General features: G+C 35.8%; 1 protein-coding gene and 1 pseudogene across 2 annotated transcripts; one reads left to right on the top strand and one right to left on the bottom strand.

Annotated features, from left to right (window-relative positions):
• The first annotated feature begins 6,162 nt into the window (after nucleotides 1-6,162).
• Nucleotides 6,163-8,515, top strand: LOC147381119 (pentatricopeptide repeat-containing protein At2g15690, mitochondrial pseudogene; annotated as a pseudogene).
• Nucleotides 8,516-9,416: 901 nt separating this feature from the next.
• On the bottom strand, nucleotides 9,417-16,200 carry LOC147381118 (mitochondrial carrier protein CoAc2-like). 2 transcript variants are annotated; one of them, XM_086430828.1, is made up of 7 exons: nucleotides 15,840-16,198; nucleotides 12,360-12,445; nucleotides 11,997-12,204; nucleotides 11,752-11,878; nucleotides 10,701-10,885; nucleotides 10,468-10,590; nucleotides 9,417-9,848 (listed from the first exon to the last, which is right to left on the bottom strand). In XM_086430828.1, the coding sequence occupies exons 1-7, from the start codon at nucleotides 15,996-15,998 to the stop codon at nucleotides 9,711-9,713; spliced, it is 1,026 nt and encodes a 341-aa protein (XP_086286954.1). In that variant the 5' UTR covers nucleotides 15,999-16,198; the 3' UTR covers nucleotides 9,417-9,710. The 2 variants fall into 2 exon arrangements, 1 of the variants encoding a protein (XP_086286954.1); XR_015174762.1 differs by having other exon boundaries at nucleotides 9,711-9,848; nucleotides 10,468-10,628; nucleotides 15,840-16,200.
• Between the last annotated feature and the right edge of the window lie 704 nt (nucleotides 16,201-16,904).

The raw sequence follows: 16,904 nt of genomic DNA, 5'->3' as shown, positions 1-16,904 counted from the left end.
GGAGTTTTTTTTTCACATGGTTGCTGCCATCACGCATACTCAAAACAAATCCTTATTTGTATAAGTTAATGTTAGCAACACACATTCAAAATTCATTTGTAGAAGGTTCCCACTCTTTCTTTGTATAAGAGTTGGACTGATGGTTTCTCACCTTACCAATGATCACCGCTTGCACTCTGTCGAAAGGAGTAGGATTAAGAGCATTGAAAGTCAGATACTAAGGGGAATAGATCGGTACATCAGATTCTTAGCACATGGTTTTGGAGAGCTTCCTCTTCCACCAAAACCTCTTCCAGTTTTTCTTTTTCTCTTTTTTTTTTTTTTTTTAAATCATCCATTATTGCATCCTCTCTTCTCGTGAGAACCACCACCAAACAAATTACCTCAATAATAATTCTTTTAATGGTGATAAGAAGTCGACCCCCTTGGAATCCTTGCATCACAAGGAACCAACTGTCCTTGCGCCATCAATGATTTGTAGATCTCGATGATCATCCACTCACGTACGTACCTCGAAGACGTATGAAGAACTTTTTGGGAGAACTGAAGTTTAGGCGTGATCTTGATCCACCAAAAATGTTTGCTCTGGTTCGATCCCAAAGTGGCGACTCCAACCTTGTTCTTGCAACGCCTACTGGATCCACAGAGATGTGCGTAATCTTTTTTTTTTCTTCAATACACATCAATGCTCTTATAAAATTTAGAAAAGAAGCCTTCAATACTTAGAGAGAGAGAGAGAGAGAGAGAGAGAGAGAGAGAGAGAGAGAGAGAGGAAAAAACGCCTCTTTTCTTGCTGGTTTTTTCGTCCTCTTCTTTGTGGAGAAGAAGATAAAAACAGCAGAAACAGATTTCTGCTAATGGCACACCAAGCGAATTTTTTTTTTTTTTTTTTCGATTTTTTCTGATTTTTTTTTTTTTTGGAATCCTCTCCTGATCACGAACAATATTAAAAAAGGAAATTTTTTTTGTTTCTTAGTGCATCGCTCACAAATAATTTTTTTTTTATAACTTGTCGCTTATGCCTAGTAACGTGTCAAAAATAATCATCCAAATTTTTTTTTTTTTTTTTTTTTTAATAATCATAACTCTCATCTCAATCACCATCATTCCATCCTCAATTTATGTTAATTTGAATATTTCATTATTTAGAGTCATCCCAAAACAACCCTAGATTGAATCAAAAAAAGGATACTCCACAATGACCAATCCAAAATCAAACCAAATAATGCCAAGAAAAAAAATAATTCGACTATAAAATAAATCAAATAGTGAGAATGGTTCAACAACCATTTTTTTCCAAACTATTATCTTCTTGACATCCTGCATTATTTAGGGTCATTCTGAATTATCATAGATTGAACCATGAAAATGTGCCAAAACAAAGTATTCGGAATCCAAACAAATGATCCATAATTAAGTAAAAAAGAATGATAAAAATAAACAAATAAACAAATAAACAAATAACTAAAAATCAAATAAAAAAGGTCCTACTAGCAATGCATCCCATACTTGGGATTTTTCAAGTCTAATCCTCAATGGTCCCCAGTGGAGTCGCCACTGAAAGCGCCCTCGATCCGCAGGGTGCGCGGATCCGCTTTCGACCCTTGAGGTTTGAGAGTCGCCACCTAGTTATTACGGTCTAGGAACTGATCAATGACTCTAAACGGATAAAAACTAATCTAAAACAAAAAAAAACCGAATTCGGGGATCATATTACGGGATTAGAAGGTGTTAGGCACCAACCCCACCCGGCCAAAGCCGGTCTCTACTAAATTCCCAAGTAAATTACATTGCTAAAATCTAGATAAAAATAAATAAAAATAAAAATTTACCTTTCCGATAGCAAGGACTTTGTTCCCTCAGATCTGACAAAAAGAGCTCCTTGTACCGTGCTCCCTTGCTTCGTTCTGTCTCCGGATTTGACTTCGGATCTCCTAGACCGAGGTATCTCCTTGCTTTTGGATATGAACTCTTCAAGTTTGTTACGGATTTGGGGGTGTTTTGGAGGGCTTTTAGGCGTTTTCTAGACTAAAATTGAAGGGGGATGTTAGGTAAGGAGTGGGGCTCCAAAATCAGGGTTTATGGGAGGCTAGGAGAGCTTTTAGACCTACTTCTCTTAGGGTTTATGATTTGATACGAAATAGGGTGTGAGCACCTCTATTTATAGATGTTTTTAAGGGTTGATTTGGATAGAGTTAGTATTTAATTAGAGATCTTCTAATTAGAGTTGTGTTTTAATTTGACTTGTTTTAGGTAGAATTGTGTTTTAATTAGAATTGTTTTAGGTAGAATTATTTTTAAGTTAGAACTCTATTAGATAGAGTTATTATATTAATTATAATTCTATTATGACTTTTGGTCTTATTTGATTGACTTTTAATGTTTTGACTTTAGTCTTAATTGATTGACTTTTAATATTTTGACTTCAGTCTTGCTTAATTGACTTTAATTTTGACTTCAGTCTCACTTGATTGACTTTAATACCTTGACTTCAGTCTTGCTCGATTTACTTTTAATTTTTGGAGAACCCCCCTCTAAAATATCTTTAATTCTTTGGACCCCCAAATGGAGGGGTCCTTAAAGAAATATCCCACGAACCCTCAACAATTTTGCTTGAGAGTCCGATTAATCGATTTTTTAGGTTCAAAATTTTAAATTAATTTCATTAATGTTTAAATTTAATTATTTAATGTTTTATTTATTAATTTCAAATTTTTTAATTATGAAAATTGTGAAATTACCGTTTTGCCCCCGGAGAGGACTTTTCACGTTTTAAGTCGGTTTTTAATGTTCCAGGATGTTTTAGAATCGATTTTTCGTAAGGAATTCAATGGAAATATTAGTTTTTATTATTTATGAAGTTTTTTGTGTGAAATGGTTGTGAACTTTACGAGGGGCATTTTCGTAATTTTGTTAAATTCTGTTAAAATTGGTGAAATGATTTATTAGGTTCCGATTTGTTATTTTATGTGTTCGAGAGAGTTTTCCTAAGCGTAACGTAGGCTCTAGGGTTGTTTTGAGGTTAGGGATATTTTGGTAATTTGGTAATTTTTAGTGATTTTTATCGTGAAGTTTCTTTCTGATCTGCAAGATGATGATTTCTATGTTTCTAGGGTCGTATTTTCCTAGCGTAGCGTGGTTTCTAAGGTTTTGTCAATTCGAAATACCTCATCCGGATTTCTGAAACAAATCTGGTAACAAAATAAAGCAATAGAATACACATCCATCATTGGGAATCATTGCAATCGGATTGACGAGTTGATTAATCAGGCGAGTGCAAAAATGGGGTGTCTACACCACCCCATAAGTAGCTCTGAAAATCTAGATCTTAGCAAGATTAATCTACGCCCAAAAATTGTCTCAAAATAACAAAAAACCATATCTCAAAAATCTTAGATGGAAATGAGAAACACCCACTAGAAACCTAATTCCTTCAAACAAACCTGATTCCTATCATCTCAAAAAATTTACCAAAGATTCCACTGCCAATATGAAAAGGAAACAAGCAAAGGATCCCCTTACAACAACTCCTAGAGCTTCCAAAAAATTGGCCCCTTACACATGGGGGGAAAATTGAGAAGATGCACTTCTGAACCCATCTTCACCATATCAAACCAAAACTATTTCCTCCCAATAAGATAATACAAAAAACTACAGCTGGCATGGTGCAAAAAAAACACATATATGAGATTACCTTAAAATCCTCTACCCACCTCCTTTAAAAAAAAAAAAACAATCCCTAACAAGAACCATCATCACATAACCCCATTCTTATAACTAATATTTGGTTTAATATGAGGATACGCTTTAGTAATGTCATTACAAAATATATTGTATAAAACTTGAGTCTTATCCAACCAAAAAACCTAGAAAATGGTAATAAAACCTTCAGATTATTTCAAAAATCTAAACCAAATCCACCAAACAGTCTAAATTATAACCCAAGAATTGGTGCCTGGTGGTATTATAGCAATACATATTTCACCATTCCATTATGGTCCAAAGTAGGGGAACCTATCGACTATCACTTTGTTTTTCTTCTTTTTTGGTTATTTGAGTGAATAAGCTGGAACTTGAATCAAACCCAGGATTCCAATTCTATTATAGGCAAACCAAATAATTTAAAGTACAGTTTCATTCAAGATTTATCTATGTCAAATGGATTCTTCAATTGTATAAAAAAAATTCTGAATTATTTACAAATTCTCAACTAAGGATTCAAATACTAAATCAAAATATAGATTATGTAAATTGTACACTGAAATCTAAAATCGAAATTAAAAAAAAAAGGACCAAAATGATGATGAAATGGAGAGATAGATTTACCTTCGGAGCCAATTTAGAAAGGAATCCCAAATTCCCATAGTGTTAGAAGTAAGATTCAAATCTAAAGTACTTTATGAATTTGTAGGTTCTTCAATCATATTGAGATCTCCAATATTTTTCAATTTCTCCTTTTTTAATTTCTCGATCACCGGTCCTACACCCAAGTAATCCTCTTCATCTTCATCATCAACGATTTCTACACCAGTCATTTTCTTTTCCTCTCAACTTCAGCTAAGAGTTCATTAATGGTTGCATCAAAAGAAGAGTAGAAAAATCGATGGTGATGGTTTGATAATTGATTCAAATGACGAAAATTCGAAATGGGTTTGTTTTGGAAATGTAGAAATTGAGGTTGGAAAGTGAGGAAATAATGGATATTTTGTCTAGAGAGATTGAGAGGGGTTTAATGGAGGGATTGTTTGAGAAGGAAAAGAGCCCAAACACATTTTGATTTGGTTATTGAGGTAGCCATTGTTGTTAATTAATAGAACTTGGATTTCTCTATGTCATTAGAGAGCGAAAGAGAGATACAATGAGAGAATAGAGAGAGATCTGTGTGTGAGAGAGAGAGAGAGAGAGAGAGAAAGAGAGAGAGAGAGAGAGAATCGTTCTGTCGATAGAGGAGAAGAAGAGAAGTGGTTAAAAAAGGTATTTTGACTGAGCCATTTTTTGGTAGTTCGTGTCTCCCACAAATGTGATTAGAAAAGCAAATCTTTGAAGTTTTTCACATTTGCATTTAACGTAATTTCGTAACAAACGGTGATTTTGGATCTAACCGTAGATTTTCAATGCAAACGCACTGAAATCCGTGTTTTGAAGCGGAAACAAACACCACCTTAGTGAGTTACATATAAATTGAGGTGGTGTTGGTATAAACCGAGTTTTTAAATCCATGCTATAATTTGAAATGACTAAAATGCTCTCCTTCCTATCTATTTTCTCACCAAATGTCTCAAAAACCAAATAATATAATACACCAACTTGTGCTAATGCCATCCTAAGGTGTATGCTAATCTTTAATGATTTACATATAAATTGAGGTAGCGTTAGTATAAACCGAATTTTAAATCCATGATATTTCCTCTTTTAATTTAAAATTACTAAAATGCCCTCCTTCCTATCTATTTTCTCACCAAATGTCTCAAAAATCAAATAATCACCAACTTTTGTTAATGCCATCCCAAGATGTATACTAATCTTTAGTGATTTACATATAAATCGTGATTTTTTAACTTGGTTTCACGTCTCGTCTCGTTCAGCCCTGATACTGAGTTAACTTGAATAATACGTCTCGTCTCGTTCGGCATTGAGATAATGATTTTCAACCATTTAAAAAATCTGAAAAATTCAGAAATGATTCTTATTAAAAAATGAATTCAAAATAATATAAAATTAAAAAAAAAAAAACCGATTTGAATGAAAGAATATAGGGGTGAGAATGTTTAATTCGTTCGTCTTGTTTAACTCAGACGAGATTTTGAAAATCTTGTTTAATACATCTCATTTGTCTCGCAAATTATTCATTGTTATTAGGTATCATTTGTCTCGAATGAGATTTTGCAAAATCTCGTCTAAGACGTCTCGCTTATCTCATGATACGTGGACGTCTCAAATAGATTTGTGAGTTGATCTTGTTCAACTCTGATATCGAGTTCACTCATACGATACTTCTCGGTCTGAGTTTTAAAACCATGATATAAATTGAGGCGGCGTTAGTATAAACCGAGTTTTAAATCCATGACATTTTCTCCCTATAATTCGAAATGACTAAAATGCCCTCCTTCCTATCAGTTTTCTCACCAAATGTCTCGAAAATCAAATAATAATATATAAACAATAGGAGGACAAGGAAACCCAACGGCCAACATAAACCCCACCTTCTAGGGTTTTCTGAAACTTAGGGTTCGTTCATTTGCGACAATGGTGTCTCTAATGGCGATTAATCGAGGCGGAAACTCCATTATCTCTGCTCTCTACAAGGTTCGAACTTCAAACCCTTCTTACTTCATCTTCAAACACAGCCAAACCCTAAAAATTGTATCTTTAGCTTCTCGAGATCTTCCATTAAAATCCTTCAGCACTTCAGCTGTTCCAAATAACTATCAGATACCTCAATCCTCCGATCCTAGGGTTTTCCAACGCGAAGGTGGTTTTGCACAGCGTGGAAACCCTAACCCTAATCAATGGAATTCTCAAAATCAGAGTTACCCTCAACGTGGAAACCCTAACCCTAATCAATGGAACTCTCAAAATCAGAATTACCCTCAACGCGGAAACCCTAACCCTAATCAGTGGAGCTCTCAAGATCCAAATTACAATCAACGTGGAAACCCTAATCCGAACCCTAATCAGTGGAACAATCAAGTTCAGGATCAGAGGTCTGTGGGAGAAAATCGAGCTCCTAACGTTCCCCCTCAGAATGTCGATTTGATGGCTTTATGCAGAGAGGGTAAGATCAAAGAAGCTGTGGAGTTCATGAGTCAAGGTTTTCTTGCCGATCCTCACACGTTCTTTGCGTTATTGAGTTCGTGTGGGAACTCCAAGTTGGCTGAAGAAGGAAAAAAGGTCCATGATTTCTTAATGAGGTCGCCTTTTAGGGGCGATCTTCAGTTGATGAACAAATCAATTGAGATGTTTGGGAAATGTGGAAATATGAATGATGCCCGCAACGTGTTTGATCGGATGCCCGAAAGAAATCTTGATTCTTGGCATTTTATGATAAATGGGTTTGCAGCGAATGGTCAGGGAGATGAGGGGTTGCAATTGTTTGAGCAAATGAGGAAGTTAGGGGTGCGACCTGATGGAGAGACTTTTCTTGCAGTTTTATCGGCTTGTGCTAGTGCTGAAGCGGTTGAAGAAGGTTTCATACACTTTGACTTGATGAAGAATGAGTATGGGATCACTCCTCAGATTGAGCATTATTTAGGGCTTATTGATGTTCTAGGAAAATCTGGGCATGTTAATGAGGCAGGGGAGTTTATTGAGAGACTACCCTTTGAACCCACGGTTCAAATTTGGGAGGCATTGATGAATTACGGTAAAATTCATGGAGATATTGATCTTGAAGATCGAGCTGAAGAGTTGATGGTTTCACTTGACCCTTCTAAGGCTGTTTCGAACAAAATTCCAACACCGCCACCGAAGAAGCGTTCGACAATCAATATGCTTGATGGGAAAAACAGGGTTCTTGAGTTCCGTAGTACGACACCTTATAAGGGCGAGGTGAATGAGAAATTGAAGGGCTTAAGTGGGCAGATGAAGGAAGCAGGTTACGTGCCAGACACGAGATACGTGCTTCATGACATTGATCAGGAGGCGAAAGAGCAGGCATTGCTCTACCATAGTGAACGCTTGGCTATTGCATATGGTCTAATTAGTACTCCAGCAAGGACACCTCTTAGGATAATCAAGAATCTACGTATTTGCGGTGATTGTCATAATGCAATCAAGATCATGTCGAAGATTGTTGGTAGAGAGCTGATTGTTAGAGATAACAAACGGTTTCATCATTTCAAGGACGGAAAATGCTCATGTGGAGATTACTGGTGAAGATGTCATTACCTTCGAAACTAATGTGTCTGTTATGGGTAAGAATCGGAATTTTATTCATCTTGGCAATTCAGTGTGTAAAGAGAAATTGAATGTTTAGTTGCTGCAAGAAGGAAAAGCAAGTAGACTATTGGTAGTAGATGAAGATAGATGTTATTCACTGCTTTAGATTGGATGTTCTGCATTGTTTGAAACTACTTTTTTATTGCTTAAAAAAAATGTAGTAAACCTCGAATGACTTTAAAAAATAATGCAAACATTATATCAACAATGAATAGTCACTTGATGACTTGCATTAAGAAGGAACTTCTCACAGCTCTTTTAATACCTAGTAGATTTATTACAATTCAGAAGGTCCATTCGAGATAAGTTTGCCGTTTTTTGTTGTGCAGTAGTCCGGAACGTCTGGCAGGACACTTGGCCTCGTGTTGGAAGTGACACCTACACCTGGAAGGTGATCTTCTGGTATGATAGCTTCTAGTCTGCTTCACAAGCAGATATGAGGCTCGTGGCGAAATGTACCGGAAGTTTGAATTGGTGTGTTTGTCTTTCAAGATCGGCAATTCTAAGATTTACGACGAACTCTTAATTGAATAGTGACTACAGTACTTTGTTTATGCTATGTTACTTATTGAGGCAATTCCGGCTTTGATTCTAAACTCATATCTTTGTGAAAAGTAAATTGGAAAAAATTCTTTCCCAGTCCAAATCTTTCACTTGAATCACATGCATCTAAGCTTCTTGTACCCTTGGGCTCTGTTCATCCACGATGAGGCTTGTTTCTTAAAGGGTTTGTGGATCTGTTCTTGGGTTTTGGGTTTCGGGTTCTGATTTCCTCTGCATTACATTTCGTCCAAAAATTAGTTTCACACGATTGTACTGAGCTAGTTGAACCAAAGGCATCAGGCTGTTTTACAAAATTGCATTAGATTGTTGTGTCAAGTGTGGACTGGCAACAGGTTGGGTGTGGGTTGAGTGAGGCATATATTTGTTTCGAATTAAGGATGTTCAACTTTTTGTTGTATACACGACTCTTGCACCAGAACTTCAAGCCGATATCTGGATCGGGTAAATGGATTTCAGATCAGGTATGATATATTTTGATCCAACTTTTGAAAATTTTGGTTAAAATCAAGTACGGAATATTTTACCTGATTGGATAAACAAATGTATCCATATCCTGATATCCAAGTAATTTCAGGTCAACCGACCCATTGCTAGCCCTGTGTAGGTGAAAGGTGGGCATTTTAGATTCTGGTAACTTAAGCGTATCCCTCCTGTTTTTGACAATCTTCCTCACTATTATATTTCAAGTAACACCCACATGCCCACATCTCTCAAGTCTCAATTAATATAGAGCCTTAATTCATTCCTATTATTCAGAAATAATAAAATTCTCTTAAGGAAAAAAGTGACCCAGTTTAATAAAATGTTGAAATGCGAAAAAAAAAAAAAAAAAATTCACGAAAATTGGGTGGGGTAGGGGTACCAATACGTTTGCTGAGCTGGACATATTACAACCAGAATTACAGATAAGTAGATAAACATCAAACTTTAAATTGGCTTGAAACAATTCTTATGTACATTATATGGAATCAGTATCAAGAATATGGTTACATAAAGCTTGAATCCACATAAAAGAGCACATGGAAGAACGATCAAGAGCGAGCATCAAAGCCAATCAGAATGGCTCGACGAAAATGGGGAAACTACACATTTTCAGTCATTTATTCAGGAAGAAGGATATACCTAGCTAAATGTCATTAATGGCTTGAATCAAAATAATTATTGTGCAAAAAACAAGGTTATTGCTAAGGTTAAATCAGTGACGATTGTCAAGAGTGAAGAGATGATGGACCGGTAGTTCTATTTTTGGTTACTGCATCAGTGACGGTTTCTTCTCGCGATGGAACTTTCAGCCACAACTTCATAACATCATACACAGTAAACCCAATTGCTACTGACGGAACCACCTATTGGACAGACAAGCATCAGAATTTAAATATCCCTTAATCCCCATTAGGGCTTAAAATGGGTCAGGTTCTGATTTTTATTTGGATCCGTATCTGAATCTAACTCGAATCGTATTAGCTAAAACCATATTTGAACCATTTTGACAAAACCTGGATCCAAATCCGATCTGACTGAATTACTTGACTCGGGTTGGTCCGGTCGGATAATTCTGGACTGTTCAACATTTCTTTACTATATTCCTTTCTAATTGCTATACTATTTTTTTTTTTTTTTTTACCATTATAATTCTTTTATTTTATAAGAATTCCTGTCGTACTAAAGTAATAGAAGAAAGATATCTTGAAAAACATAAAAATATAATTTTCAAAGCAATATATCATTTGTTTCTAGGCAGATATAGGGATGGATCCATAACCAACCCGAGTCGGACTAGGGTCAAGGGACATTAACCATACTCGACCCATTTTTTTTTTGGATATACTCCAAGGATCAAAACCCACTAAATTCAGATCACTCAGATTTCGAATAAAATCCAAACCATTTTATGCCCTATCCCCAATAATAAAAAAATAAAAAAGAACACAAGGAAGAACGAAGAAGTAGAACAATAGGTCGCACCTTCAAGTAATTGATACTCAGCCCCGAGAACAATTGCTTCCACCCTTGCTTTTGGACAATTATAACGAGGCTCTGCATCGTTCCTTTCAGCTCTCCCTTATTAGACGACGATAGCCATTGTACCTAGGAAGATGGTTGTTCTTCTTCACTATTTCTCTATTCTGTTCTACAATGTTTCGAAATCCTTGGTTTTGAACTGTTAAAAGTTAGAAACTTATGTGTGAAGGAATCACCTGCATTTGCCGCCTAACAACATCGAGAGGGTAAGTAAAGGTCTGACCCAATACACCGGCAATTGATCCACAGAAGAGTTTCACCGTGATATCTTTTCGGTGCTCCTTGGGTACATGACTTTTCATCTCCTCATAGAAGTAGAACTTCAAACCGGAATAAGGGAAGATTCCGTAAAGCGATGGAGCTGACCATATAGATCATATATGTTAGAGATGAAGAGTACAGAAATATCCCATGAAACCCATTAAAAAAATGCAATGATCACAACCGAATTTGTTAAAATTGGCAAGTTTAGTTTCCTGCCCACTTAGCCATCTACATAGTCAACAAATTCTCCGACTTGTTGAAAAAGTCGTGATTAAATGAACACCGATTTAATCATGATTTTTCAATAAATCACGTCGATTACGAATTTTGCAATTAAATCATCAACTTTGTGATTAAATCAGAAAACGAAAGATGAAATTGAAGAACTAGTAAGAAAATATGAAGTTTATGGTGACTATTTTGTTGATGAAGCATTAGATAACGAGAATGCAAAAGAGGATGACATTGAATATTTTTATATTTTGAATAATATAAACCTTTAATTTGTTGTGGAATTGTGGTTACTTCTTGTGGATGCAAGGATGATATCTATATGGAGGTTTGGTGATTTATTAATTATTATTGTGGTTTAATATGAGATTTGGTGATACAATATGAAAGAGACTTGAACCTAGCCTGATTTCCTTCTTTTTTTCCCTGATTTTACCAAATTTTTTCCTTTGCCGACTTATTCCTGAATCCCAACTTGGTAACTATGGCCATCTATTCTAGCTTCTACCCTTTTTACAGGCAAAGGGGTTGAAGGTGGGGTTTGAACCCAAGTCTGCGATATTACCACTCAGCAACTTTACGATCCTAATAGCCCGGCACCTACAATTAGGGAAAATTTGAACCAGTGTCCTCCCTCCACCAGGCAGATGTGTAAATTCTAGCCAATCCTTGCATTTGAAAATTAAAGATTTTCGTGAAAGACAGGAAGAGAGTATATACGTTAATACATACCTACACCTCGATACAAGCCTCTTGTCCCACTCTCTCTATAGATCTTTGAGAAACAATCAAAAATTCCTTTATAGACTTGTTCGGTATGAGGTAGCATTTTGATGTTCAATTTTGATGATTCCACAACCTGCATTAGGGGAAACAACAGTTACATGTCTTCTATGAAAGCTACAGTCAAGCCAAAAAACTGAAACCTACCAAATCAATCACAAAATTGAAGGATTAAAGATAACAACGTTCTTAACCTGATATGCCAATTTAGTCCGGACTAAGTCAAGAGGATATGTGAAAAGAACAGCGGTTCCTCCGGCAAATGATCCTGCCATAAGATCAAGAACTGGACCTCTTCCAATGTCAGGAAAACCGTGTATAATCCATCGACGGTATTGTTCATAAGCCATATAATGAAGAGCTGCATAAGGTACAATTCGAGCAACACTTGCTCCATTTCCCCTGAAGAAAATATTTCATTCAAAAGTGGATATTTAAACAAATGTAGAAGACAAAACAAAAATGTGAAATGAATTGATGTAAAAAACCTATGGAACACAATCTCTAGATGATTGAGATTGGATCATGGATTGGAAAATTTTAAGTAACAAGTTTACCTGTAGAAACCCAATATACCTTCAGTCTTGGAAATCTTTTTGAAGGACCCCAACAACCCTATACTCTGAAATTCTGCTCTTCTAGTCTGTAAAGGCACAATTAGTTCCTCATTAAAACATAGACAGGATGGTTTGTTATCTGTTTGTCTAAGTTAACTCAGTCCTATTCCATGGCTTGTGTTGTATAACAGAATATAGACAAATTTAGATGCCACCCCACCTTCACCAAAAAAATATAGATGATCTACCCTCCCCACATATCTAGCCACAAAACATGAAAGTAGTTCTAAACTATTTCACCATTATCAACAAAGCCTTGTCACAAAAAATTGGGTCAGCTGAATGAATCCTGTTCGTCCATTCAATTCTGTCTAAAGCCTGTCCTTTGTTAATTCAAGTGTCCATATCTGCTCTCATTACCTCATGTACAACCTTTTTGATCTTTCTTTCGCCCTTTTAGACCTGTAAATGGCATGTTCCTTCTAAATGGGGACGTTTCATTGATCAAGTTATAAACTCTTTGATAGTCCAAAATATCTATATCCAACAATGTTGTCAAATAGCATATAACTCCCAAGGGGTTGGCCTAGTGGCAAGTCGAGCCTTGATAAGCTCCTCAGGAAGGGTAGATCAAGTGTTTGAAGCCCCACGATGCAATAAATTCCCTGGGGCCACCACCATTGAGGGTCCGGTTGACCTTCTACTCAACCAGTTGCACATAGGACTTTCCGAGGGGGTGGTGCGTGTGACAGTGGGATTAGTCTCACCCGAAGGGTAGGGATACCCATGATAAAGGAAAAAAAAACATATGCCATGTTTGCAATCAGGAATATGCTATACACATATGTGATGGCACAACAGGAAAAAAAGTGAGGAAAAATATACAATTATTAGTTATTAAAAACTACCTTAGAATACTCTTTTAATAGGTACCATAGAAAAATTCTTTTGTGAACTGTTATTCCTAATTTGATTATAATTTATTATGTTTGCCTATTTAATACGTATGCAAGAAACCAAGAATGCATGAAGTCAAAAATTTGGAGAAGATGACTAGTAGAAGTAGGAGATAATTAGTACATTAAAATAAGTAGAATAAGTATAAGAAAATTAGATAGATGTGAGCTTTAGAGCAATTTAAAATGTAAATGGGAGATTTAGAGAGTAAATGTGAGCCTTTTAGAACATATTAGATGCTTAAGAGTGCCAGGAATGGGAGGGGTGGGAATAAGGTATTTATAGAAGTTGTGGAATTAAATAAATAAATTGTGGGCAAACAGTCAGATATCTGACCATTGGAACAGTATGCGATAGTATACTGGTCTATAGGGCCTATTTTCGCATATGCCATACCATGCCACTATGGCATATCTGAAAATATGTCCAGAAATCACATATGTAATTGCATTTGCCAACACCGCACAATTCATCAAAATTCTGGTACTTCTTTCAATATATATGACAATATTTTTGTACCATATGTACTCTTATCGGAGATGAGTTTCATCATGAAAACCCCAAACACTGCCAAATTCAATGTTAAATATCAATATTGATCAAAAGTCCTTTAATCACATCTTTATACTCCAATACAAGGTCAACAAGAACTTTTTTTATTATTAAAATAAGCTACACAATTTTTAGTCACAACTGAATCTCAACCTCAATTAATTAGCACAAAATTCCATTCTATTATACACAACTTGTAGAACTCCAATCATACACAACATTAAACAATAGAAAACATCACCATTTGAAAACATCACCAAAAAAAACATAAAAAAGGAAAAGAATAGAAAGTTAACCATTAAGCCCTAAAGTTGAACTACAAGTAATTGTGCATTTCTCAATACAAAATCACCAGCTCACTTGAACCTGTAAATTGAACTTCTTTTCCAAATCTAGCTCCTACATCTGGGAATTACCCATAAAAAATATCATATCTTGCAAACCAAACAACATATATTTTTTCCTCCTATGTTTCAACTATCCTAGAAGTTGATTAGCTATTTCTCATTTGTGCTAGACACTCAACCTTCAATTCCACTGAAGGGTCCCCGTCTAGTAGATAACGAGTGTATTAGATTAGATTATGTTCTGCAAGGATATCTGTGAAGATAGGCAAAGATCATATCAAAGTTAGTGCATGGATGGTGGAGGCTCGTAGAGAAGATGGTTTTAAATCATCACTCCAATATAGCAACCTGAATTCGTTAATTTAAGATTCGTCCAATTCATGTGTCATTTGTGATATGCGAACAGAGCCCCAAAAAAATTTGGAAAAGGAACCACATTTTCAAAATTCAGCCATCACTCTGCATGAGAATAATGACAAAGAAAGCTAACATCTTAAGACCTGTGAAATTTTGGGACAGTTCAGCACAATGTGCATTCCATTGCAAGAAACAGAAATAGTTATGCAAAATCTCTAAAAACTCAATAGTTTCCTACAAGCAGCACGAATTCAATTTTAAAATGGTAGAACTCCCCACTTCCATAAATTTTACGAAAAACAACACAAATTCAAGAAAAATTTCCCTTAGCCAACGTTACCTAAAAATGCCCAGATACTTCCCAACAAAACCCCTCAATGAATAAAGAGAAACACCACAAAAATACATATTTTAAGTTCATCTACAACTGAAATTCAAGATAATAAAAAAATACCCAGCCCCATTACAAACCGAATCCACAGCTTCAACAACAACTCATCGAAGTTTCAAGAGAAAAATAAGTAAAGAACTTGATGAAAATTGTGAAACATCTTCAAAATCATTCAAAACTGAAATTACAAAAATAAATAAAGACAGAAATATCCTGCCTTGGCTAAAACTAACCCAAAATTCCAAAATCAATTCTAATCAAAACCCACGACTAGAAAACATCCACAATCACAATTATTAACACAATTTAAATGTACCCATTATCTCGAAACAACTTCAAACAACAATCCATCACCTCGAATGAAATTATAGAAAATTAAGAATTATCCAGCCTAGGCCAAAACTACCCAAAATTCTAAAACCTATTCCACCAAAACCCACTACTAAAGATGATCCACAATCCAAATTCAAGATAATTGATTACCGTACCAACTCAATGAATCAAAAGTACCTATAATCTCCAAAGCAAGTTCCAACAACAACCCATCATCTTGAATTTCATCTGAAACTGAAATTATAGAAAATTAATAAATATCCAGTCTTGGCTAAAACCATCCACAATTCCAACAAAAACCCACAACTAGAAAGGATCGACAATCCAAATTCAAGATAATTGGTAACAGTACCAGCTCAAACAAAAAGTAGCCATAATCTCCAAATCAAGTTCCAACAACAACCCATCAAAGATTATAGAGACAAACATAAACTCAACAACTCCAATTACCCAAAACTGTGAATAATGATTCCAAAGAAATAAGAGATTCAGATAAAAAAAAAAAAAAAAAAATTACTTGGAGAAGAAGATGGAATTAGATACCTGGAACAAGATCTTGACACGCTCGAGTGGAGCCACGACTGTCTTTGCAAACCCACCAGCGACACCTCCAGCTACAAGTTCCTTTGCGAAGACGGGCATGGCTTCTACAATTCCATCTAAGAACAGACCTCCCTCTCCTCTCCCATCTCTCTTCGCCATGACAGAGCGAAAAAAGAGAGAGAAGAGACTTGATTCGTTTCTGAATTCTGAGTATATATTGTGTGTTGTGACGTCGTAAGACTGTTTGTCGCATCCCGAGAAAATACTTTCTACTCCGACAATTTAGAGAAAGAGTTTTCGCCTATAGTGCCTGGTTTGTGGGTTCAATCGGTTCGAATTCGAGTTTTGTGATTCGTCAATCTAAAATACCCATTCATGATTCGCCAATCTAAAATGACTTTATAGGGGTAGGTAGAGAAAATTCCTTTTTTGGGTTTATTTTGGTTTCTAATTCGGTTCGCTAGCATGTTTCACTTGTGTATATATATAATTCTGTTATTTTTTATTTAAATAAAATAAATTTATATAAAAGATTTTACCAAAACATTAAGAGTTGTGTTAGAGTGAACTCAACTGGGGACACTTTGACATGATGGCATGCGCATGTTCATAAATGCATTTTACTTGAATCTTAGAGAAAACACATATTGAGCATGTGGTCGCCACCATGTCAAGATGTCCCCCATTAAGGTCACTCCAACATTAATCAAATATTAAATAAATTTTTAAAGGAAGTGTATGGTTGAAATCGTCTCGACCCCCGCGGTCATCCGCTAAATAGCGGATTAGGGGTCCGATCTACGTATCTCAGGGATTTTTAAAAGAATAGGGAGTCGTCACCTAATTTAGGTCTAGGAACCAAAATTAACTCCAAATAGATATAGGTCGGTCCGTGGATCAGAGAGATAGGTAAGGGGTCAGGTTACGGATTTCGGAAAGTATTAGGCACCGAACCCGCCTGATCAAAATAATCAGTCTCTACTGCGATCCAAAATATATCCTACGGTCAAGATTCAAAGATTAAAAGTCAAACTAGGGTCCAATCATCATCAAATTGCATCGGAT

This window comes from Akebia trifoliata, unplaced genomic scaffold (genome assembly GCF_017979445.1).
Source record: "Akebia trifoliata isolate Shusen 1 unplaced genomic scaffold, ASM1797944v1 Contig00749, whole genome shotgun sequence".
NCBI classification, from domain to species: domain Eukaryota; kingdom Viridiplantae; phylum Streptophyta; class Magnoliopsida; order Ranunculales; family Lardizabalaceae; genus Akebia; species Akebia trifoliata.
This window is presented reverse-complemented; position numbering and strand designations above follow the sequence as displayed.